The sequence below is a fragment of the Carassius carassius genome, chromosome 46 (assembly GCF_963082965.1).
Source record: "Carassius carassius chromosome 46, fCarCar2.1, whole genome shotgun sequence".
Classification (NCBI taxonomy): Eukaryota; Metazoa; Chordata; class Actinopteri; order Cypriniformes; family Cyprinidae; genus Carassius; species Carassius carassius.
The window spans coordinates 9,466,553-9,492,720 of NC_081800.1; the positions used below are offsets into that span (position 1 = coordinate 9,466,553).

Below are 26,168 nucleotides of genomic sequence, written 5' to 3' on the forward strand. Positions count from 1 at the left end.
CCCAGTAGGGTTTCTTCTATTCATATTAATGTTTTATATTCTCTGTTGTCCAGCGGCTCCTGCATCCCGTCTCGTTTCCAGAATCCTCCTCAGTCTCTGGTCCTAAAAGAGGGACAGGCTTCTTCTGTGCCGGGTTCGATTATGGCATCAGCCCCTGATCCCTCCCTGTATTCAGACAGACCCTTGACCTCCAGACCACCAACAGCTGCTGATAACAATGAACACATGCTTCTGGACCCTCATCAGGTACGTCAGGCCCGTTACACTCTCATTGCTGTCTTACTGTTTCTTCCTTTTAAAGAACCATCCAGTGCCCCTGTCTTGTAGTTTGTCTCTCTCTGACTCTTAAATGCTAATACAAAAGCATGTCTTCAAGTCTTCTGATGTTCATTTGTCTGCTTGCTTTCCCAGAACGCTGTGATGTATTCAACACATGTACATGTGCTGGGCCGTTATGTGTTCATCCTGCATTACCATCAGCCCCTGCACCCAACGTACAACGTCCAGGTCCACATCAACGGAGGACGCATATGGCAGGGTGAGCAACTAGATTAACACAGACTCACTATTGACTTGATCACAGAGAATGCTCTTTTACTGATGGTCTCTCTTTGTATTTCAGGCCACGTCAATGCATCCTTTTGTCCTCATGGTTATGGTTGTCGTAGTGTTGTGATGTCAGAGAGCCAGATCACCCTGGATGTGACGGACTATGAGGTCATCCTGACCCTGCGTGTTCCAGACAGAAGGACACTGTGGCTGGTGAGTGTCATTATGATGTTGTGACGAGTGGGTCGGGGCCGAGAGACGTGGAACAGGAGCGAGGCTGGTGGAGTGATTGGAAATGAGCGACACCTGCTCGACCCACCAGTCTCGAGTCCCACGGAGGAGATGGAGGGATATAAAACTGGAGCGACGACAGTGACGGATGAGAGAGGACCAGGCCTGGGTTTTTAGTTGTGTTTGATTTTTATTTGTGCGCGTCAGTTGTCCGTGAGGGGCTGACGCGCTGTTTTGTCTTTATTTTGTCATTAAAGTTTGATTTGATTGTCTGCCGGTTCCCGCCTCCTCCTTCCCAATGATTATGAAGGTTACAGATGTTTTACTAAAGGTGAAATGAATGGCTAAAAACAGCGCCACTTCTTGTTCTCTTGTGTGTTTCAGGACTATGTGCTGGTGGTGCCAGAGAGCACTTACAGCTCCAGCTTTCTGACCGAGGAGCCACTGGACAAATCCTACGACTTCATCAGCAACTGTGGACAAAACAGCTTTCACATCAAGTATGAGACTTGTACATGTGTAAACATATAGGAATGCACAATATAAACATTCTGGGTGATAATTATATTCATGTTATGGCCTTAAGTAGGCCATAAATAAGTAAATACATCACAGATATTAAAATTCAGTACAATTGTGACTAAATAAATATAAAAACAAAACACTAAAAACACATACACAACATTATTTACATTTTTGTTAACTTAAGTAAAACTATTAAAAATCATTTTTGGTGATTGAAATAAAGCTGAAATAAGAGCAGATATACAGTACAGAGCAAACGTTTGGACACACCTTCTCATTCAAAGAGTTTTCTTTATTTTCATGACTATGAAAATTGTAGAGTCACACTTAGATGAATTAGATTGAATGAATTAGATTGTATTAGATGAAAAGCTTATAATGAAAATTTGAAATATTTCCTAGGCTACTAGTTTAAGTAATAAAACTAAAACTTAAAACTAAATTGAAGATTGATATAAATATTTAGAAAATAAAAATAAAAGATAACAATAGAACTAACAAAATTATTAAAGGTAACACTTTAGAATAATGGTCCATTAGTTGATGTTAGTTAATTCATTAATTAACATGAACAAACAATGAACAATACATTTATTACTGTATTTATTCATCTTTGTTAATGTTAGTTAATGAAAATAGAGTTATTCATTGTTAGTTCATGCTAATTCACAGTGCATTAACTAATGTTAACAAGCACAACTTTTGATTTGAATAATGCATTAGTAAATGTTGAAATTAACATCATCTAAGATTAATAAATGCTGTAGAAGGATTGTTCTTGTTTAGCTCATGTTAACTAAAGTAGTTAACTAACATTAACTAATGGACTGTTATTCTAAAGTGTTACCTGATTAAAACTTGAAATTGAAAAAGAAAACTGAAAATATAAAAATAAAAGCTAATTTAAAATATGAATAAATATTATAATAGTATATAAATAATACTAAAATTATACTAGTAATACTAAAAAGCACTGCTACAAGTAAATGTATGTTTACTCTCAAAACATAACTTACAGTATGAACATTTTATTTTGTACTGTATAGTATGATATTTAATTTGAAATTTGCTAAAGATCACGTTTAAGTCTTATTGAAATATTAGTGCTTTTAAAGTATTCAACTTTAAGTGAGTGTTTTTAAATAATTAAATAAATTCATTAATGAAAACCTTAAATGTAAAAATGTAAATTACACACAATTAAATATGCAGCAATTGCTGATTCCGTTAAATGAAAGAAGTCTCTAATACAGCTGATAATATAGTGAGTATATATTGTTCATAAACTTATCCTGATATATCATTATTAACATTGGCTCTGTCCTCTCAGCCCGTCCACAGCGTCTCTGTTCTGTCGTAACTCCGCCGTGTCCCTGTCTGCGTTCTTCAATAACGGCGCTGTGCCCTGCGGCTGTGATGAGGTGGGCGCTGAGAGCGATACCTGCAAGACGTTCGGAGGACAGTGCAAGTGCAGACCCAACGTGATTGGCCGAGACTGTTCCCAGTGTGCCACGGGATACTACGGCTTCCCCAGCTGTAGACGTGAGTGTCACCAACCTCATGGTGGAACGATGGATGGATGATGGATGGATGGATGATTTTCTTTTCTTTTCTGTCTAGCATGTAACTGTGGCACTCGTCTGTGTGAGCCGGTGACTGGCGAGTGCATCTGTCCAGCACGGACCCTGCAGCCAGACTGTGTCACCTGTGAACCCCAGACGTTCGGCTGCCATCCTCTGGTGGGCTGTGAGATGTGTAACTGCTCCGCGCCTGGAGTGGCTTCACTGGAAATCGGCTGTGACACACACAACGGCCAGTGCAGGTACAGTAAAGCAAGACACACACACACACACACACACAAACATGCAGTGGCTCATGTGGTCGATTTTCTGAGAATCTGAACATTATGAACGTGGTTTAAAATTTGCCTCAGTTTACCTCAGGAATGCCAATTTAAATAAATAAATAGGAAAAAAAAAAGAAATATTTTGTATGAACAAATTGAAGCCTTTTTGGTCTATCAAGTACCATTTTAAGACTATCAAGATTTTTTTTTGTGTGTGTGTGTGTGGCAGTTCAGCATTTTTTTTCCCACAATTATGTCTCAAGGATATATTACAGTATATGTGATCTTGGACCACAAAACCATTAGCAATAGCCAAAAATACACTGTATGGGTCAAAATAATTTATTTTTTCTTTTATGTCAAAAATCATTAGGATATCAAGTAAAGATCATGTTCCATGAAGATATTTTGTAAATTTTCTACTGTAAATATGTTAAAACATTATGTTTGATTAGTTATATGCATTGCTAAGAATTCATTTGGACAACTTTAAAGGGCGCTTTTCTCAATATTTCGATTTTCTTTTTCAAATAGTTGTATCTCGAACAAATATTGTCCTATCCTAATAAACTATACATCAATGGAAAGCTTATATATTCGTCTTTCACATGATTTATAAATCTCAATTTAGAAAAACTAACCCTTATGACTGGTTTTGTGGTCACATATGTGCCCTTATACCTCATTCCTGCCACAGTTTTTCTGACATATTTTTTCATCGTATTCTGACATCATAGTATTTCTTCATCATTAATTCTCTATCAATGTCATTCTACTTATTTTGTAATGTACTTTTATAGTGTTTATTAGTATAAATACAATAAAAATTGTACATGGTCCCTTTCCAAATAAATCAATATAAACAATATATTTGAATAAGATTTATAAGCTTTATTTATGTTTTAGCTCTAATAATTTAATACATCAACTTAGCCTTTTTTTATGCCAAATTTAATTGTTTTTACAAGTCTTATTTTTTAGTTAATAACTCTATTTAGTTAATAACCCTGTCCATTAATATCTTTAGCTTCCTTTTGTCAGATTGCCCAGGGGAGATCTTAGAGCTACAAAACAATTCTGTACTTGATCTTTTCATTTATAGTCAGCATGGCAAACTGTTTAAACTATATGAACTAGTGAAGTTAAGTTAGTGAAGTAAAATTAAAATCAAGGGGAAATGTGCTTCATTTTATATATAAAAAAAGTGGTTCAATGGAAAATAGAACCATTATAATTTGTTATTCTGTTCTTTTGACTTTGGGGTGAAATATACCATGGACAAGTTCTTGAGATTTGTGAAGCTAAACATGTCTGGTGTTTGGATTAGAATGGAGTGTTTACAACTAAACATTTTACACCTGAGCCAAACGTTTTCCTGTGAAGCGCTGCCTGAAGGACTGATTTTATTAACCGCTGTCTCTGGTTATAACATACTGTCTATATAAGGATTAAGTGCAGGAATTCCAGAGGTATTTATTTTTAGGAGATTTTCTTTCAGTCCATTGGCCGCCCCGTCCCCACATTAGGCAGTGTTTAAAATCCACAGGCAGACGGGATTTGAGCTGCTGTGACTGTGAGCTGCACAATCTCTCCACCATCTGAGCACTTAGAGAGAATGTCATAGATTATAACTGTTCATGGATCATCCATGTTCATTAACTTTAACTGAATAAATGGAAAATAACTATGGCAGTTTGCTTGTAGTTGGAAAGAATGATTTAGGGCAAAGCCATGAGCTTGTTTTTTGGACTGGATCCGGTAGAGTGTAATGACCATATTTTGGGTCTCAGGACATTGTTACATTTCTTGACCACATTCTCTCATTAGCATGAGAGCTTGTTGGTTTTGTCCAGATATGACAGAAGCACTGCTTCAAACATCCCATAATTCAAGAGCATCAGCTGACACTGAAAACACATAATATATACTTCATGTTATATGCATCATCCTGAAGCACATAACTCCCTCCACAGGTGCAGGAACAACATTGTTGGTCGTCAGTGTGACAGGTGTGCCCCAGGTTTCTATGGATACCCCAACTGCAGACCATGTGACTGCAGCGAGGCAGGAACAGAGAAAGATGTCTGTGACTCCATCACCGGACGCTGTTTATGCAAGGTGACTCTTTCTCTCCTTCCACACCTCTCTTATTGTATGTGAATATGTAGGCCTATATATATATATATAATTTTCACTCAAAACATTAATGACTCTCCCTCATCATCTCTGTTATATCAATGATGTGTTGTTTCACTCAGGAAAATGTGGAAGGCTCTCGCTGTGACCAGTGCAAACTGGGAACATTTTATTTGGACCCCACTAATACTAAAGGCTGCACCAAGTGCTTCTGCTTTGGAGCCACTGACCGCTGCCACAGCTCGGACAAACAGAGGAGTGAGGTACTCAACTGCAGCTAAACACCTGTTGTTTAATAAATAAAGAAATGCACCTTTATACACTGAACTAAATTATAAACGCAACACTTTTGTATTTGCCCCCATTTTTCATGAGCTGAAGTCAAATATCTAAGACTTTTTCTATGTACACATAGGGCCTATTTCTCTCAAATATTGTTCACAAATCTGTCTAAATCTGTGTTAGTGAGCATTTCTCCTTTGCCAAGATAATCCATCCACCTCACAGGTGTGGCATATCAAGATGCACCTCACAGGTGTGCCTTAGGTTGGCCACAATAAAAGGCCATTCTAAAATGTGCAGTTTTATCACACAGCACAATGACACAAATGTCGCAAGTTTTGAGGGAGCGTGCAGTTGGCATGCTGACTGCAGGAATGTCCACCAGAGCTGTTGCCCGTGAATTGAATGTTCATTTTTCTATCATAAGCCAAAGGCATTTCAGAGAATTTGGCAGTACATCCAACCGGCTTCACAACCACAGACCACATGTAACCACACCAGCCCAGGAACTCCACATCCAGCATCTTCACCTCCAAGATTGTCTGAGATCAGTCATTTGGACAGATGCTGCAACAATCAGTTTGCATAACCAAAGAATTTCTGCACAAACTGAGAAACCATCTCAGGGAAGCTCATCTGTATGCTCATCATCCTCATCGTCGTAACCACTTGAGTGGGCAAATGCTCACATTGGATGGTGTCTGGCACTTTGGAGAGGTGTTCTCTTCAAGAATGAATACCGGTTTTCACTCTACAGGGCAGATAGGAGTGGGTGAGCGGTTTGCTGATGTCCACGTTGTGGATCGAGTGGCCCATGGTGGCGGTGAGGTTATGGTATGGGCAGGCGTATGTTATGGACAACAAACACAGGTGTATTTTATTGATGGCATTTTTAATGCACAGAGATACCGTGACAAGATCCTGAGGCCCATTTTTGTGCCATTCATCCTCGACCATCACCTCATGTTCCAGCATGATAATGCACGGCCCCATGTTGCAAGGATCTGTACACAATTCCTAGAAGCTGAAAACATCCCAGTTCTTGTATGGCCAGCATACTCACCGGACATGCCACCTATTGAGCATGTTTGGGATGCTCTGGATCGGTGTATACGACACCGTGTTCCAGTTCCTGCCAATAACCAGCATTGAAGAGGAGTGGGCCAACATCCCACAGGCCACAATCAACAACCTGATCAACTCTATGTAAAGGAGATGTGTTGCACTGCGTGAGGCAAATGGTGGTCACACCAGATACTGACTGGTTAGCTTAAGGCACTGCTGTGCAATAATCATGCTGTCTATTCATGTTTATCTTGATATGCCACACCAGTGAGGTGGATGGATTATCTCAGCAAAGGAGAAGTGCTCACTAACACAGATTTAGACAGATTTTATTCCTGTGATTCAAAGATGAATTTTCAGCATCATTACTCCAGTCTTCAGTGTCAAGTGATCCTTCAAAAATCAATCTAATATGCTTATTTTACAGCTTGAGAAACATTATTCATTAATGTTGTTGTTATTATTATTATCAATGTTGAAAACAGCTGCATATTTCTGTGGAAATTGTGAAATATTCTTTCCCAAGTAATTTTGATGAATAGCAAGTTCAAAAGAACAGCATTTATTTGAAGTAGAAATCTTTTATAGTATTATAAAAGTCTTTACTACAACTTTTGATCAAAAAGTTAGATTGCTTGAAAAGTGAAGTGACATTCAGCCAAGTATGGTGACCCATACTCAGAGTTTGTGCTCTGCAACACAAAGTGCACACACACAGCAGTGAACACACACCCAGGGAGCAGTTGGGGGTTCGATGCCTTGCTCAAGGGCACCTAAGTCATGGTATTGTAGGTGGAGAGAGCACTGAACATGCCCTCCCCCCACCTACAATTCCTGCCGGCCCGACACTCGAACTCACAACTCTCTGATTGCGAGTCCGACTCTCTAACCATTAGGCCACGACTTCCCACAATAATAGAATAAAAGCATTAATTGAATTTTTTTTTTATTCCTTCTAAACTTAAATTGTTAAATTCAAACAGTGAACTTTTGTACTGGATGGCTGTGAAAATTAATTCAATGTAAATACTGACTGCTAGAACATTTAGCTTATACATCTGCTTTAAACTGCCTACCTACAGATCATGGACATGGCTGGCTGGGTACTATTGAGAAGTGACAGACAGGAAGTTCCTGTTTCCACGTATCTCGATCAAGATGTGGTGGAGGCTGATCTGCGTGATGTACCTGATGTCTCGCAGGACCTCCACTGGCACGCTCCTCACCCTTACCTCGGCGATAAAGTGAGTCCATAACAATCTGTGATAATATTCACAAGTCATGAAGAGCAGTTCTGTGCTCTGATCTTCTACACCTAGACTTCAACCAAGCTTATGGGGGGTTAGCTGGCAGTCAGGGCCAGGCAGACAGCTGAACCGAATCTCCATCAGATAGCTCACATTAATGCTACGGGTAACATGAGGGCCAGGCGAACAACAAACAAACCTTGTTTTGGCTGCTTCTATATGTTTTTGATGAGCGTCAGATGAAACGCAGGCTTAGTTGCTCGAGAGATCTTGTCTTAAGCTGATTTTGTGTTTTTTTTCCATGTATCTCTGCAGGTGTCATCCTACGGAGGCTATCTGCGCTACCGCTTGCATACCCAGACAATGAGAGGTGATGCTTTTCTGATCACTGAGACCACACGGCCTGATGTTATACTCAAGGTACTACAGTCTCCTTCTGTCAAGTTTACCAAGGGTTTTTACTCGAGGCCTAACCTAAAGTCTCTGTGTGCAGGGGAATCAGATGACTCTGGTGTATATTGAAAGAGAGTATTCCTCTCCTGAAGACCCTCATGAGGGGATCGTCCACCTGGTGGAGGTGAGGAACTTAGTACCAAACTCTAAAAAAGAAAAGAATTTGGTCTTCAGAACATAAAAACAGAACCGTACAAAATAATTCTGCAAATGCACTGTTGTTATAATTCAAGTGTGCTGTTTGCCACTGCAGGACAGTTTCAGGCATGCTCAGACGGGGAGCTCAGTGTCCCGTGAGGAGCTGATGATGGTGTTGGTGGCGCTGGAGTCACTGCAGATCAGAGCACTGCACTCTCAGTCTGCTCAGTCTGTGTCGCTGCGTGCTGCGGTGCTGGAGGGGGCCGACAACCTGCCCTCCGGGCGCCATGCAAACAACGTCGAAATATGTCTCTGCCCAGGAAACTATCTAGGAGACTCCTGTCAGGTACTGTGATTTAACAAAAACAACTGAGTTTTTATAATTACTTCTATACTCTCATTTAATGCATCTTTTTATTAAGAGGCCCAGTATTAAATCAGTTTGCCTGGTTAATAATAATGCTGGAATAAAGTAATATTGCAGTGAATGCTTTTTAGGAGTTTGAACATTACTGGTTTAAAAACTTACATCATAACATGAGTTCTGACCTTTGTCAAAAAAAGTCTTCTTTGTTGCCTTTTTCTCTATCACACTTTAGAAATCATCAGAAATGACATATCACTTGAAAACACAAAATCTCAAAATGTATCATTTGAAACCCATTTTAAATTCAAACATTGCATTACCATGAAAATAGTACATCAAAATCATGTTATAAAATGTTTTCAGTCATGAGTCTATGTTCCAAAATGTGAGTGACAGTTAACAGGTTAAACAAAAAATCAGTCAAATCAGTCACACCTTCAAAAACCTTTTTTTGGAGGGGGGGGGGGGGGGTGTTGTTTTGAAGTAGTATTTTATAGTATTTATTTTTTTACATTATTTATTTGACAATATTTAAATACAAGGTTTTAGTATAATTTAAATATATATATATATTTTATTTCATGTATTTTGTATATTTGAATTGTATTTTTTATAGAGTTGACCCTTCACAAAGACCCGCCCCCCTTTCTCAGCTTTCAAATTTAGTCATTTTTTCTAAAATTCAAACAAATACCATCTTGTGGCTCTTTAATGTGTTGTGACAGATCACTGTAGCGTGTGAAACTCTTCCTCTTTACTAGTTTATAGCATGAAATAAACATGAATGAACATCAGGTTCATTCAAGGTTTCTTCTTTCAACTGTGGAAAGACCTAAATACAAATCATTTTTTTAAGTTCAGTCCATCGACATCATTCTACTCTCTGATTTGTTTGGCTGACAAAATAGCAGATTCGGCGTTATGATTGGTCAGATCCCAGCAATAAATATTAGCAAAAAAAACATAAAAGTAAATAAACATTAATGAAATCATAACTAGAAATAGACAAAGGTAGCTACTATTTACATGCTTGTTACATTTAATGTTAAATAGTGTTTCATCTAACATCTCTCTCCAAAATTTTTTTTCAAAAAATTGATTGGATGTCAAGCTGTGCCCTGTGGCAAATTGTCATTAATTACATTTTTTCAAGTATAAGAGTACCAGTAGTTCACACACCGTGAATTTATGTGGTATTCGTTATTTATAACATTTTAATACCCATCCAATCAGAACTGCATATTGATGCAAAACAAGTCATTATAAAGGAGTACTGTGCAGTTGTTCAGACTGGGTTCTGGTATTGTTAACATGTTCATTCCCTCATCTCCTTCTCTCAGAAATGTGCTCCAGGCTACTACAGAGACACTAAAGGGCTGTTTCTCGGGAAGTGTGTCCCCTGTAACTGTAACGGTCACTCGGATGAGTGTCTGGATGGCTCTGGCATATGTGTGGTGAGTCTGTCTCACTAAGTCATATATAAATCACAGACTTAAATATGGCCAATATATTGCTATTGCAGATTCCACTGGATATAGAAAACAAAATCATGAATCTAATTGAGGTTTAAGATCCTGGGAAAGACCTCTAAAAGTTGAACTCCTCATATGCAGAACTGCCGCCACAATACCGCTGGAAATCATTGTGAGCAGTGCCAGTGTGGCGTTCATGGGAACTTCGTTGTTGATGGCCACGCGGTGTCCTGCTCCAGCTGCCCCTGCCCGCTGCTAGTAGCTTCAAACAAGTCAGTTTGGCTTATTCCTAATCTGTACTACTGTTTCCTGTTCGTTCCAAACCCTTTTTTCTTAGTTTTTCTTTTGTTGATTTGCTTGAAAAATCCCAGTGTATTTTTCTTTTTCTTATGTTTTTTTTTCCTCTGGTTTCTGCTTTTACTCCCAGTAAGAGCTGATTCCAGTGCTGGATATCCCAGCATGCCTCATTGTCAAATTAAAGGAAGTTGTCTGTTTGCTCTTATCAGTTTTGCCATTCGCTGTGTGGAGAAGCCCAATCACATGCAGTGTCTATGTAGGCCTGGCTATGCTGGATCTAGGTGTGAAAGGTGAAGTTATGAAGCATCCACTTATTGTTATTCAATCAGTTTATTATTAATCAGTAATAATTGGTGTACTTTTTTAATGTATTTTTATTTGTCATTTAATATTACATTAAAACAAATGATACATTGTACATGATAAAAATATATTATTATTAAATAATTAATTACTGTCGATGCAAAAAAGGATATATATCAATGAAAATTCCTTTTTGTTTTTTTTTACTAATACAGGTGTGCACCGGGTTACTACGGAAACCCAATGGTGATTGGCAGCACATGCCAACCGTGCAACTGCAACGGAAACTCAGACCCCAACATGCTGTTCAGCGACTGCCACCCTTTGACGGGCGAGTGTCAGAGCTGCATGCACAACTCCGCCGGGCCGCACTGTGAGATCTGCGCCCTGGGTTTCTACGGGGATGCCATCACTGCCAAGAACTGCACTCGTAAGAGACATTTATACACAACTGGAAGAAATTCAGTTAATGCAGTCTGGACGGCACTTCCTGTATTCAAAGAGTTCTCGTGATTGTGTTATTTCCCACCTGCATTACCCAGGATGCAACTGTTCTCCTTGTGGCACTGCACATTGTGACCCTCACTCAGGACAGTGCCACTGTAAGCCTGGTGTGGTGGGAGCCCTCTGTGACCGCTGTGAGGTATGTGTCCTCATCTGTTTAGTCTTCATCTGCTCTTTAGTCTCAGAGGTTGATGGTAATAGTGTTTTTTTTGTTTGTTTGTTTAGGATTGGGCATTTGGCTTTGAATCCTGCGCTGGTTGCCGTAAGTGTGATTGTGATGCAGCAGCGGCGTTGGTTCAGCCTTGTGACCCTGTTAACGGGACGTGTGCCTGTCAGCCTGGGGTTAATGGACCGAACTGCCGCCAGTGTGCTCCAGGTTACTGGGGCTACAGCCCTGATGGCTGCAAGAGTGAGTCAAGCACACACACGTACACACACAGCATGCAGGAGGGAATGTGATACATTATGAGGTGAATTTATTGATGTATTTGTGTGTGGTCTGTAGAGTGTGAGTGTAGAGGAGGCTGCTGTGACCCTCGCACGGGAGAGTGTCATTGTGCAGCAGGTATGACGGGGAAGCAGTGTGACACGTGTCTTAATAAATACAGCATCCCTGTGCATCATGAAGCGAGTGTGCACTGTCAGCGTGAGTACTGCTTCACGGGACACACTTCATCTTTATTTACTGATTCATTCACTCGCTAATTGATTCTTTTATTCATCCATTTGCTCACTCATTTGTTACCAGTTACACTACCGTTCAAACATTTGGGGTCAGATTTGCGTGTGTGTGTAAAAGAAATGAATACTTTTATTCATATAGATGCATTAAATTGATCAAAGGTGACATTTGTTATGTTAAAAATATTTCTATTTACAATCAATGCTGTTGTTTTGGACTTTTAATCCTTAAAAAAGTTTCCACAAAAAAAGTTCAGCAGCTCAATTGTTTTCAACACTGATAATAATATAAAATTTTTGTTGAGTAGCAAATCAGCATATAAGAATGATTTCTGAAGGATCGTGTGACTCTGGAGACTGACGTAATGATGCATTTTATAATATATTAAAATAGAAAACAGTTATTTTAAATTGTAGTAATATTTCACAATATTGCAATATTTTTTAATCAAATATATTGACTTGGTGAACATAAGAACATGCTCAGAAATGAAAACAATTTTGAAAAACATTTTACCAACCCCAAATTTTTGACTGGTAGTATATATACACTCACTTAATAACTGAATGATCCATTGAGTCGGTAATCAATTTACTCGCTCATTAATTCATTTATTCACTCTGTCAATACAAAGGTAAAGTGAACAATATTTTTTGTGATTTGCAGTTTATACATCAGATGACGATGTTGTGCATTATGTTTTTAGCCTGTGACAGCTGTGTGATAGTCCTGCTGGAGGATCTGGACAAAATAAACGAACATTATCAGTATATTGCTGATCAGCTGAGCAGCCTCAATGTCAGCTCAACCGCCTGGGTTCAACTAAACCGTCTCAACATGTCTATTCAGGACACTGCAGTGAGTCTCTCTATCTCACACACACACACACACACACACACACACACACACACACACACACACACACACACACACACTCTGACTCTGTATCAGGACTTTTAGATTGTACTATTTTCCTCACATTTAGTATTATAATAACTGTATGCCCCAGAATGCCATAAAAAACTACAATAGCACTCTGGACAAGAGCAGGAACCAGGTCAATATGCTGGAGGACGAACTGCAAACCAGCGACATGGATATTAAAGAGTTAGAGGAGAAGGTATGAGAACATATCATTAGATTCTGATTAAATATCCATTTGTTGATGTTTTCAAATGGTCAGTGTCTGAAAGGGACCATTTAACCATATTGCCTAACATTTTTGTGTGTATGTGTGTATGTCTGTGTTTTAGGCCTCAGTCACACAAAAGGAAGGCGATGCTTTAGAGGACAACACCAACGCCACACACACTAGAGCACAAGACCTGCTTGGATCCATCAAAGGCATCATGAGAGATGTGCAAGGTAAGAGTACAACAAAGAAAAGAAAGCTGTTTCTCATTGCATTCACCCTCTATACTTTATACTTTACAGCCATGTTCAGTTGACAACATTTCTGCATCTGCTCAGACATTATACTGCTGGTGAACCAGACAGCGCAGAACAAGACCAGTGTGATCGATGAAAAGGAGCTTGCTCGAAAAATAGCAGAGGTGGAGTCCATGCTCAGAGACATGCGCTTCAGGGGCCTCGGCCTCCAGAGGGATCTATCAGAAAATGAGCTGAACCAGGCCAACAAGTGTGAGTGACAGGACAGGCCGAGTCTATGAGAAATGTTCACCAACCTCAGCCTTTTTCATTTTAATGTATAAAAGCATGCATGGGACCCTCATTTTATAAACTATCTAAGCTTATAACCCTTTATAAATACTTACTTTTGGATTGGAAAAGGTTAGAAGCCTTTATACTCTACTGTACATAAATATAGAAGTATTTTAATGCATTATCTCTGTTTTGTAATGCATATTATAATGCATTATATGATCTCCCAAATAAATGTATCTACAGTTGTAATACCTTATACAAAAAGGGACAGAAATCTAGAATAAATAAAAATAGGAAAAAAAAACCCCAGCACTTTTGTATGGACATTTATAAGTGCTATGTGTTTTTCTGTGTTTAAGATGGTAGACCTTGTCCTTCACAGCTGTTGTCTCTCTGTAGTGATAGATCGTGTGAAAAATGAGATTGCAAACCAGACACTGAATAACGAGGCAGTGGCAGAGAACATCAGAAACAAACTGAACCAGTTCAATCAGCAGCTGATGGACCTGAGAGATGCCATGAATGAGGCCGTCAAAAACACAGCAAACGCCACAGAGGCCAACAATATCAACCAGAGACGCCTGGAGGAGTTGCAGGTATTTATACAAACACGTGCACATTCACAGAATTGGAACAAAATACCAAATTTAAGAGTTTGAATTAGAGTTCAATCGACAGCACATCAAAGAAAGTTAAATTGGGATTTGAGTTGGAGAGGAATCAGTTTAATTGCAATGTGAATAAGTACATTTGTTTTTCTAGAACCTAGTGAATAACCTGCTTAAGAAGCAGAAGGAGGTGGAGAACCAGCTTCAGATGGCAGAGGATGATGTGGCACAGGTCAACGACCTCTTCTCCATGCTCCAGGACTCCAAAGAGGTACATGTACACAGGAGCAGTATGCTTGTGTATGCACAATCAAATAAAACATTTCTGTGTACTATAAATGAACCTCACTGAGCACATACGTGTACTCATGCGTGCTGTTTCTGGATGATGTGTGCTCTCTATCAGGACTATGAGCGCCTGGCTGCTCAGTTGGATGGAGCGAGGCAGCCTCTAGCTGAGAAGGTGCATGAATTCGCTCTCCTGGTGGAGGCTGCAGAGAAACACGCTGAAATGCTGGACCAGCTCGCAAATAATCTTTCCAGGTGCCTGACTGTTTTGTAGTGCTAAACATAAAATGGCTTTTTAATGAGCAATTCTGATGCAAGATCGCAGGGCGGTTGATGGCCAATGTATTCCAGCGTACATAATTAAAGGGCAGCAAATGAGGGATCCACAAAATTGCTGAATTAAACAAATATTTTAGACAACATTTATGTAATTATTGTACACAACAAAATCCAATTAGCAAAGCAATTGTATTTATATAACATTTCATATACAATGATAATATAATATGATAAATGTATCTTTTTACGTAAAATCGTGGCCTTGTGTTTGTTGTTGTGCAGGTTAATATCTGGCACCAATCAAGACGGTTTCATACAGCGTGCTCTGAACGCATCTCGCGCACACACTAACATTATAAACAGCATACTGGAAGCTGAGACTGCTGCTAAGAAAGCTAATGAATCAGCTACTGAGGCTTTGGAGGTACAGTCACCCACACACTCCGTCATCTGTGCATGCATCTTTATTGCTCTTCAAACATGAGTAAGTGGCAAAAACTTTCTTTATATGATCTAGAACATAAAGGACACAGACCTGCCCCTGAAATCTGCTGAACTGAAGAATCGGAGTATCGAGCTTGTGAAGGAAGCAGAGGAACTGAATAACAGTAGTCAAAGTAAGGAAAGCAAACGAATGCCTCTTTCAAGGTACATCTTTGTTGATATGAGCCTCGGCCGGTCTAACGCAGGCCCTTACTGTATCTCTGTCAGGTCTAAAGCCACGCTTGGACTCCATACAGAAAAGTTTGCAGGATGCTGAAATGAAGAAAGAGAAAACGCTCCAAGACCTAAAGAACATTCAGAATAGCCTCAACATCAGCCGAGGTCAGAGCTCAAAGTCCTTTGTCTTCATTGTGTTCATTGTGGCCTAACTAATAGCAAGCTTACTTGTAAATAAATACAGTGGCGTTTAAAAATTTGAGGTTGGTAAGAATTTTTTATGTTTTTGAAAGAAGAATCTTATGCTCATCATTTGATCAGTTAAACTGTATACATTTTTCTGTTTTCTATTTTAATTTTTAAATTGTAATTTATTCCTTTGAGTCAAAGCTGAATTGTCAGCATCATTCCTTCAGTCTTCAGAGTCACGTGATCCTTCAGAAATCATTCTAATATGCCGATTTGCTGCTTAAGAAACATTTCTTATTAATATCAGTGTTTAAAACAATTGCACTGCTGAACTCTTTTGTAGAAATAAGATCCTTTTTGATGAATAGAAAGTACAATATAACATTTATTTGAAATAGAAGTCTTTATAAATATACTTTTGATCAATTTAATGGCTGAATGAAAGTAATCAACTTAAAAAATCACTGCCTGAAAACTTTTAAACGCTTTTGTATATATTCGAGTCTGTCAAGCTTAACTGAATCAAAACCATGACCGAAACATTGTCATTGAAATGATGCAGATGACATAGCAGAAGACATCGCAGCAGCTAAGAGCGCGGTGGAGCAGGCTAACAACACGTTGGCTAATGCTAGCAACACGCTGGCTCCGATTCAGAAGCAGCTGGAGGAATGGCAGAAGCAGTACGGAGACTCAAACGCCACCAGCGATGATCTCAACAGAGCTCTCAATGATGCCAATTCGTCAGGTGCGTGTGATGGAGCTCTCCTGAGAGAGCACGAGTGATCTTGATTTCACATCAAGTCCAAAGTGTTTCTGTGTTCCTTCAGTGACGGCGCTGAGAGACACTCTTCCTCAGCTGATAGAGAAGTTAGATCAACTACATAACACCTCATTTCAGCCGTCCAACATCTCCGACAGCATCCAGAGAATCCGCCAGCTCATTGAACTGACTCGCAATGCTGCCAACAAGGTACAGCTCTTCAGACGTCAGAAAGTTTTCCAGATACTAGAATTCCCAGATTGAAGTGGTGCTACAGGCAATGACTCGACTGTCTGTTGTTCAGGTGAGAGTGTCAATGATGTTTAATGGTGAATCAGGAGTACAAGTGAGGACGCCCAGTAATGTAGCCGACCTGGCAGCCTATACATCACTGCACATGTACATCAAGCTACCAGATGCCACGCGTACAAAACGCCAAGCTACTACCAATCCCCAGTTTGTTTTCTACCTTGGAAATAGTAACGTAAGCCAACTTCCTCAGCTTATACCATTTGTGCTTTATGATATGTTGCATGTGTTACTATGTGCATGACTAATTATATATGTGAGAATATAAACACATGTGTCTGTGCTTAATGTATACTGTAGACCAGTAAAGACTATATGGCAATGATGCTGGAAGGATCAAAGCTGCGCTGGTACTTTAATTTGGGAGGAAAACCAGCGGATGTGCTGACTGAGGACGTGAATAAGGTTTACTTCAACAAAGTTGTCCTGGAGAGGTGGGAAGACGTGCACATCATTATTACTGTCACATATCTGTTGACCTTTGACTTCACTGATATTATTTTCCAGCTGTATTTACTCTACTTCTACTGTATTTGAGTGCAGGACTCTGCAGTATGGTCAGATACAAATGTCCAACGATTCGGATGAATTAAATTGTATTAAAAAAATAATGGAGGCAAAAGGAGAAAAAGGCCTGCTCAACTTACAAGCCAAAGAGACTGTGTTTTATGTTGGAGCTTATCCCACCAATTTCACTGTGAGTAACACAAAACCCCTGTCTATGGAGCAGAATATCTTAAACACTTAGGAGTGGGCACTTTTGATCCAATGAGCAAACCACCTGAGCAAGTTCTGTATTAATCTGCTAGGATGCATTAAATAGATCAAAAGTGACAGTAAAGACGTTTTTGTAAGTTAGAAACTACAACCCGAATTCCGGAAAAGTTGGGACGTTTTTTAAATTTTAATAAAATGAAAACTAAAGGAATTTCAAATCACATGAGCCAATATTTTATTCACAATAGAACATAGATAACATAGCAAATGTTTAAACTGAGAAATTTTACACTTTTATCCACTTAATTAGCTCATTTAAAATTTAATGCCTGCTACAGGTCTCAAAAAAGTTGGCACGGGGGCAACAAATGGCTAAAAAAGCAAGCAGTTTTGAAAAGATTCAGCTGGGAGAACATCTAGTGATTAATTAAGTTAATTGATATCAGGTCTGTAACATGATTAGCTATAAAAGCTTTGTCTTAGAGAAGCAGAGTCTCTCAGAAGTAAAGATGGGCAGAGGCTCTCCAATCTGTGAAAGACTGCGTAAAAAAATTGTGGAAAACTTTAAAAACAATGTTCCTCAACGTCAAATTGCAAAGGCTTTGCAAATCTCATCATCTACAGTGCATAACATCATCAAAAGATTCAGAGAAACTGGAGAAATCTCTGTGCGTAAGGGACAAGGCCGGAGACCTTTATTGGATGCCCGTGGTCTTCGGGCTCTCAGACGACACTGCATCACTCATCGGCATGATTGTGTCAATGACATTACTAAATGGGCCCAGGAATACTTTCAGATACCACTGTCGGTAAACACAATCCGCCGTGCCATCAGCAGATGCCAACTAAAGATCTATCATGCAAAAAGGAAGCAATATGTGAACATGGTCCAGAAGCGCCGTCGTGTCCTGTGGGCCAAGGCTCATTTAAAATGGACTATTTCAAAGTGGAATAGTGTTTTATGGTCAGACGAGTCCAAATTTGACATTCTTGTTGGAAATCACGGACGCCGTGTCCTCCGGGCTAAAGAGGAGGGAGACCTTCCAGCATGTTATCAGCGTTCAGTTCAAAAGCCAGCATCTCTGATGGTATGGGGGTGCATAAGTGCATACGGTATGGGCAGCTTGCATGTTTTGGAAGGCTCTGTGAATGCTGAAAGGTATATAAAGGTTTTAGAGCAACATATGCTTCCCTCCAAACAACGTCTATTTCAGGGAAGGCCTTGTTTATTTCAGCAGGACAATGCAAAACCACATACTGCAGCTATAACAACAGCATGGCTTCGTCGTAGAAGAGTCCGGGTGCTAACCTGGCCTGCCTGCAGTCCAGATCTTTCACCTATAGAGAACATTTGGCGCATCATTAAACGAAAAATATGTCAAAGACGACCACAAACTCTTCAGCAGTTGGAAATCTATATAAGGCAAGAATGGGACCAAATTCCAACAGCAAAACTCCAGCAACTCATAGCCTCAATGCCCAGACGTCTTCAAACTGTTTAGAAACGAAAAGGAGATGCTACAACATGGTAAACATGCCCCGTCCCAACTATTTTGAGACCTGTAGCAGAAATCAAAATTGAAATGAGCTCATTTTGTGCATAAAATTGTAAACTTTCTCAGTTTAAACATTTGCTACGTTATCTATGTTCTATTGTGAATAAAATATTGGCTCATGTGATTTGAAAGTCTTTTAGTTTTCATTTTATTAAAATTTAAAAAACGTCCCAACTTTTCCGGAATTCGGGTTGTATTTCTATTTTAAATAAATCCCTTTTTTTCATTGACGAATCCTGAAAAAATTTATCAAAGTTTCCACAAAAATATGTAGCAGCGCAACTGTTTTTAGCATTGATAATAATAAATGTTTCTTGAGCAGCAAATCAGCATATTAGAATGATTTCTTAAGGATCATAGGACACTGAAGACTGGAGTATTGATGCTGACAATTCAGCTTTGAATCACAAGAATTTAAATTACATTTTAAAATATGTTCAAATAGAAAATAGTCATTTTAAATTAAAATAATATTTCAGAAAATTACAGTTTTTGCTGTATTTATGAAGAATTAAATACAGCCTTGGTGACCATAAGAAACTTAAAATAAGAGATTTTTAGCACAATTCTTCACTTATGGACAATAGTGTGATTATTCAGCTCAAGTCAGATCAGTGTTGATTTAATTCAGTTCAATAGCATTGTCAGTGTTGCAAAGTTCATCAATTATGAAACACATTTGATTCAATTAAAGCAGGTTTGCAGTAGTAAATAGTGTCATTATCATCCGATGGGGTCATTGCAGTCATATCAATAATATTACTCAGTTTTAATAGTCTTTTAAACCCAAATTAGCAAGCCAAAGGTGACCAGAACTGAACTGGTATAGGGTTTTAAAATTGGCCATTTATTGATAAAAAATTATTATCAGCTATTTTTTGTCATCCTAAATTTTAACATTGGTGGATTTTCCAAAACATTTCACAAGTTCTCTCTCTTTCTCTCAAACGCACAGCTTCCAGTGGATCTGAACATTATGTCTCCTGACTTCTTCAAGGGCTGCCTGGAGTTATTAAGTCTAAATCAAGAGATGGTCAGCCTCTATAACTTCGAGCAAACCTTCCAAATGAACACCACAGCTGACCGCCCTTGTGCACGGTCAGAGGGGTTTCATTAATTATTTATTCAATCATATAATCTGTTAACCTCTTTGCGAGAGTGCATTCCTTGTAAAATTGTTTCACGTGTTTAAACAGAAAGAAGCTAGCCAATACGCCCACGTGGGGAATTGACGGAGAGTATTTTGATGGTTCAGGCTATGTTGAGGTTTTGTTCGATACTCTGAAGGACAACAATAAGCTTGAGCAGTCTATTAAACTCATCTCACAAAACGGCATTCTCCTGTTGTTACAAAGACAGGTGAGACATGGACTGCAACTTAGGATCTGTGATCGTTTGATGCAGGTTATAGATTTTATTGTCATTCGTTTCCCTTCTCAGGATAAGTTTGTGTGCTTAGCTGTGCAAGACGGTCTTCTTAAAGTCCTATATAACCTTGATGGAAACTTAACTTCCCCAGAACAAGATGAGAAAATCAGTAATGGAGATGTGAAATCTGTGAGTAAAACCCTCTTTTTATTCCAGTAATTTTTTTTGCTTATCTCCTCATCTCTTTAAGTTAGATTTTTTTTTTTTTATGTTTTCTGTTTGTTGTTTTCAGTTGGATATTGTCTTTCTGCTTCGGAAAAATGAAATGCTAGTGAGGCTAGATCGCAAAACGATGTACACGCTTTCCAGCAGAGAGCTCAACTTCACAGGAAGATATTTCCTGGGTGGAGTGCCAGAGGATCAGATGCCCGAGAGGTGACCATGCAGATATTTAGATGCACCTGGACACAGGGCTGGTGATCTGAGGTGGAATTAACTATGTGTGCATGTCATTGCAGTTTAAAGAGCATGTTTCATAAACGCGGCTCCATAAAGGGCTGCTTCAGGGCTGTAAAGGCCATGGGAAGCTTCGTTGAAATAAAGAACATGAAGAGTGAAGGGATCAGTTCTGGATGTCCAGATGAGCTGCTGGTGAGCGTCATCATACTTGTTTCTTTAGGTTGGGTATCTATATTCAAATCTGCTAATGATTCTGGAACATATGTGTACGATGAGGGAATATACTTGCATTCGCTTAGTTAATTGTGAAAAAAAGAGTCCTCCAGAGTCTGGGGTGTGAAGTCATGAATCCTGCTATGGTAAAGGCCCTGATGTACTTCAAGAAAATTCTTCAAAGTGAATCTATTTTCTAAATGCATGTTATTGATCTTATTGTGAATAATTCATCCATTTGTGTTTTATTATTTTTTTAATTACATATTTTCTCCAGTCATTTAGTCCACTTAAACCCTTTTCTTTATTCGATAAACCATTGTAATGGAGATGTGCATCACAACATACAAGAAAATAACTTTTAGAACAAAGTTGCATAATGTCTTTTTTAATTAAATCTGGCCAATATGAAAGTTGCTTTGAAAACGGCCAAGCTTTAACTTAGGAAAGCACACTTTTTTTAACTGACGTTAGTCCCAAGATGATGATTTGTTTTATATATGAGCATGCTAAAGTCATAAGGCGCTATGAGTACAGAGTTATGAAAATAATAATAAAACCAGAATCACTCATTGGATTAAAAATCTGTAAATTCCTTATGATTCCCAACCATAGTGATTTCCACCATATATGATTTCTCATGTGTTTTTATGTGTGTTTGCATTGTGTGTCAGACTACCCGCAAGGCTCGTTTCAATGGTGAAGGTTACCTGGGCTTGAAAATGGACAATGTTGAGGAAAAAACAGACAAATTCTATGCTGGAATCGGCTTCAGGACAGATCAGCAAAATGGGCTCATGTTTTACCGGCAAGGCCAGGTACAAATTAAACAACATACAGTCTCTATTTTAAATTATATTTTAGTGATTTCTACTGAAGACACTTGCAGCCATTGTCAAAGTCTGTGTTTGTGTCCATCCCCTCAGAGTGATGTGTGTCAGGTGGTCTTGAAGAATGGACATGTAGTAGTCCGTGCTGGCAATAATGAAGTCAGTTCTCAGAAGACGTACAACGATGACAAGAGTCACTATGTTGCATTTTACCGCACCACAGATGGGTATGCCACTATATATTTGTGATAAATGTACAATAGTGTACATGGTTGTTACCATTTCTGCCTTTGTTTAGGTTACAGGTTTATATAGATGATGTTTTTGAGAATCGAACTGTCAGCGTGGGCAACATCAGCGCGGTGCTACAGTCTAACATTACTTATTTGGGCGGCATACCTGTGTCAGACGACCCCACCAAGCTCACCGGCTGCCTCAGTAACTTCTTCATAAAGAGGTGTGTGATGCAGAGAGTGATCAATGAAGAGGGTGTTAGAAATAGATTAATGGAGGAAAATGCTAATAAAGGGTCAATTCAGTCTTATACCTGAATGTGTAAGCTTTATGAAAAGTTACAGTTAGATCAGCTCTTATAATTTCTACATTGTGTTTTTAGAATTAATGGAACCCAGACTGTTGAAGATTTGATAAAACCTCAAGAGGGACGCAAATACACATTTGTTTGCCCCTCCTCTTCAGTCCCATTGGAAATACTGGACTCACCACAGAGAAAGAATCCAAAGGTACTATTTAAAAAAATTTAGATGTATTTTATTTATTTATTTATTTTTTGTATTAAATAAAATACATTTACAAACTAAAAATAAAAATTAATTTAACAACAGCACATAAATATTTCATTTATTTTGAATATTATTTTGTCATAATATTATATTCTTTTGTAGTATGAAATAATTTTCCAATAACGCATAAAGAGTTTCTTTTTAATATTATATAATTTTCTTAATAATGAATAATATCATTATTTGAATGTAATTTGTGTCGGTTTGTGAATGTACAGAATAAGCCTCATGGAAGCTCAAGAGGTCGAATGGCACATGACTCTTGTCAGGGTGAGATGTCCGTCCAGGATGTTGACGCTCATCATTTCAGTGGCTCCTCCCACAGCTATCTGAGATTTGATTTGCTGCCTCAAGCATTCAGCAAGGCGTGAGTATTTAAACACACACACACACACACACAAGTGTCAAGTGTCTGGGCTTTCAGCACGCTGAGACTGCGTTCGTGGATGGTTAATGTTCTCATAGCCCCTGGAGCCTCCAGATGAGATTGCTGGGCCCTCTCACCAGGTTCCCAGCATCTCATTCGGGGGCTCCTGAGGATGTCTGTATGTCGATCATCACATCACAAGGCGGGCTTGAGTCCTCAGGAGAAGGATTCAGCTGCGTTGCCTCCCCTGGAGCGCCAGTTTTGCCCGAGTCTGAACCCAAGCTGACAGCCATGCTTTCCCGGGCAGCTGAGAGCATCGGGCTTGAGTGGAATCCTCCACCCTGTCCTGAACACTCGAGGCTGGACGATCAGTTCCTTGGTGTTGCACGTGTTGATCACCAGCGCCCCCCTCCGGTTCCTTTCTTCCCGGAGGTGCATCAGGAAGTGTCCAGTTTGTGGAAGGCACCTTTAACTGCCCGGAACCGTTCTGGTGCTATCGGCCGCAGCAAGGAGTTGGCCACAGAAGGGTGGTGTAGCCCATCTCTGCCCCCAAACCTGCCAAGCATCAGGCTGTGCAGCGTTCCTGAGACCAGCGACCCGGAAATGGGGAAGTCAGCTCTTCTGGAGAAGGTTGCAGGACCACTCCTTCCGCCAGAGGAGGGCTGGGGGAGAATCTTTTATTTCTCGTTCTCTTTTTGTTCTGCCCCTGGCCCCACTGGATTTCTTTCAGAGGCTCCTGGGGCATATGGCATCCACAGCGGCGGTCATACAGCTCGGGTTGCTTCATATGAGACTGCTTCAGCACTGGCTTCAAGGCCAAATCCCGAGGTGGGCATTGCAACAGGGCACGCTCCAGGTGACCATCACATTGGCCTAGGGCTACAACAAATTATTATTTTGTTAATCGAAAAATTTAACAATTATTAGAACATTTAATCAACTAATCATTGATTATTTCACTGATTAATCAGTAGACATTAATAAATGCACTAATAAAAAGATTCTATCATTAGCTAGCTCAACACTGGAGAGCTGCTTTATAACAGAAAATCAAGTTGTAATTCTATCTAAACACGACACTGACACTGAAAGTTTTTCATGTTTAATACTGTAAAGTTGCTTGATTTAAGACTATTGCATAAAATACTATATAAAGAAATGTGACATGACTGAAGTGCTGAACTGCAGAGCTCGTGCAAACATCGCTGTAATCAGATTATGGTCTTGCGCTACAGTGTAACACTGGTCAAACCGCATTATTGCAAGCACTTACATAAGGTCATATGAGATTAAATGACTATTAGACATCAAAAATATTGATTGACAATAAAAAATTGTCGACATTGTCAATAATGTTGACTAATCATTTCAGTCCTATCTGGCCTGCTGCCGATCCTTCACCCCATGGTTGGACCTCTAATTTTTATAGGCTGGTGTTCCCCTAGAACGGGTGTCCAGGAATGTTGTTGTGTCAACAGATGCCTCTGCCTCAGGCTGGGGTGCCATGTGCAAAGGACATGCTGCGTCAGGCTTCTGGACAGGACCCCAACTTCAGTGGCATGTCAATTGCCTCAAGTTGCTAGCAGTATGGCTTGCTCTGCACCGATTCAGGGCCCTGCTGAGGGACAAGCACGTTCTGGTCCATACGGTCAACAATGCGACCGTAGGCTTCCGGTGATGCAGCTGAACTACGAAGACGTGTGCTCCGGAGCTCTTCAGGAAAACTCGGTTTTAAGTTATAATTAACTCCTGCTGTACCTCAAACTTTATTCAACTGGTGAAATATGGACTTGAGATCTGGAAATAAGATGCAAAGCTCAATTATCGACCATTTTTCTTCTCAAGCAACACGTGCAACGAGCACCGAGCACAACATGGCTGCGGAAGAGCAACGTGAAGTGGAAGGAAGCCAAGCTATACTGCAAGAAATAAAACGCGGTAATGAAGCACTCTCACAGAAGCTCGACGCCAAGACTGCCGAAATTAACCACTCTATTTCGGGGTTGAAAACTGTGGTGGACAGGATGTGCTCACGCATCACGGAGGCAGAGGAGCGAATTAGAACATGTCGAAGATAAGCTAACTGAATTAGACTCCCATGTCCTCCGCCTGATGAAGGAGAAGGACTTTCTCGTGGACAAAATAGACCAACTAGAAAATCAAAGCCGACGCAATAATATCCGCATCGTTAACCTACAGAAGGGCGGAGAAGGAACAGACCCGGTGCGGTTCTTTACAGTTTGGATCCCCTCTGTGCTTGGACAACAGCACTTTCCCGAGCCGTTGATAATTGAAAGAGCGCATCGGTCCCCGACAACCCGCGCGCCAGGGGATAAGCGACCCAGACCCATTCTCATCCGCCTACTCAAGTACCAGGACCGGGATAAAATCCTCCGAATGGCTGTTAAGACATCCAGAGAAAAAGGTGGACCGATCACTTTCAAGGGAGAGGCAGTAATGTTTTTCCCAGATCTGAGTGCAAACCTGGTGAGGCGAAGAAAAGAATACAATCATGTTAAGAAGGAACTGCACGCAAAGAAGCTTCAATTTAGCCTCCTCCACCCAGCGACCTTGAGAGTCATCCTACCTAATGGAGAAAAAAAGTTCTTCAAATCACCAGAGGCAGCGGCATCCTTTCTCCGAGACTTCCCGGGAGGTGATTAATCCCGCGTCTCACAGGTGATTACAGGTGCAGCACCATAAACTCCTCTGATTCTGAGGAGGAGCGATTCCTGTAGATCCACTAACTATCCAGTGACTATTATGTAAGTGCAACGATATCCCCGCCACATCTTTTTTTTTTTTTTGGACCTTAAGCAAACTTATGCTATTGGTATGGGGTTGCACTTGAACTTTGAACTTTCATTTATCTCTGGTTAGAGCGGGTGTTACAATGTTTACACTTGAGTTTGTTTATATACCGAGTGATTACAAATTTAAATACAAGAGAGCTCCGGGGACAATAAGGTATTAGTCGGGTATGATAGTTTTAGGGAG

The 26,168-nt window shown here is 39.7% G+C and overlaps 1 protein-coding gene across 1 annotated transcript in view; it reads left to right on the plus strand.

Moving 5' to 3' along the window:
* LOC132129137 (laminin subunit alpha-5-like) overlaps positions 1–26,168 on the plus strand; it is a 69,162-nt gene that overhangs the window by 24,845 nt on the left and 18,149 nt on the right. Inside the window, exons 30-73 of the mRNA XM_059540604.1 lie at positions 54–246; positions 412–538; positions 623–762; positions 1,165–1,280; positions 2,636–2,847; positions 2,926–3,127; positions 5,125–5,269; positions 5,410–5,550; positions 7,717–7,878; positions 8,197–8,301; positions 8,375–8,458; positions 8,588–8,818; positions 10,180–10,293; positions 10,453–10,583; positions 10,818–10,898; positions 11,127–11,341; positions 11,454–11,554; positions 11,641–11,824; positions 11,921–12,061; positions 12,804–12,955; positions 13,107–13,217; positions 13,351–13,462; positions 13,568–13,738; positions 14,162–14,358; positions 14,525–14,641; positions 14,777–14,913; positions 15,220–15,361; positions 15,455–15,554; positions 15,649–15,762; positions 16,349–16,534; positions 16,617–16,759; positions 16,854–17,033; positions 17,159–17,292; positions 17,402–17,555; positions 20,087–20,229; positions 20,328–20,490; positions 20,572–20,688; positions 20,792–20,934; positions 21,018–21,150; positions 21,846–21,989; positions 22,098–22,228; positions 22,300–22,458; positions 22,618–22,744; positions 23,023–23,171. Coding sequence (XP_059396587.1) covers positions 54–246; positions 412–538; positions 623–762; positions 1,165–1,280; positions 2,636–2,847; positions 2,926–3,127; positions 5,125–5,269; positions 5,410–5,550; positions 7,717–7,878; positions 8,197–8,301; positions 8,375–8,458; positions 8,588–8,818; positions 10,180–10,293; positions 10,453–10,583; positions 10,818–10,898; positions 11,127–11,341; positions 11,454–11,554; positions 11,641–11,824; positions 11,921–12,061; positions 12,804–12,955; positions 13,107–13,217; positions 13,351–13,462; positions 13,568–13,738; positions 14,162–14,358; positions 14,525–14,641; positions 14,777–14,913; positions 15,220–15,361; positions 15,455–15,554; positions 15,649–15,762; positions 16,349–16,534; positions 16,617–16,759; positions 16,854–17,033; positions 17,159–17,292; positions 17,402–17,555; positions 20,087–20,229; positions 20,328–20,490; positions 20,572–20,688; positions 20,792–20,934; positions 21,018–21,150; positions 21,846–21,989; positions 22,098–22,228; positions 22,300–22,458; positions 22,618–22,744; positions 23,023–23,171 — 6,384 coding nt within the window. The remainder of the gene's footprint in view (positions 1–53; positions 247–411; positions 539–622; positions 763–1,164; positions 1,281–2,635; positions 2,848–2,925; positions 3,128–5,124; positions 5,270–5,409; positions 5,551–7,716; positions 7,879–8,196; positions 8,302–8,374; positions 8,459–8,587; positions 8,819–10,179; positions 10,294–10,452; positions 10,584–10,817; positions 10,899–11,126; positions 11,342–11,453; positions 11,555–11,640; positions 11,825–11,920; positions 12,062–12,803; positions 12,956–13,106; positions 13,218–13,350; positions 13,463–13,567; positions 13,739–14,161; positions 14,359–14,524; positions 14,642–14,776; positions 14,914–15,219; positions 15,362–15,454; positions 15,555–15,648; positions 15,763–16,348; positions 16,535–16,616; positions 16,760–16,853; positions 17,034–17,158; positions 17,293–17,401; positions 17,556–20,086; positions 20,230–20,327; positions 20,491–20,571; positions 20,689–20,791; positions 20,935–21,017; positions 21,151–21,845; positions 21,990–22,097; positions 22,229–22,299; positions 22,459–22,617; positions 22,745–23,022; positions 23,172–26,168) is intronic.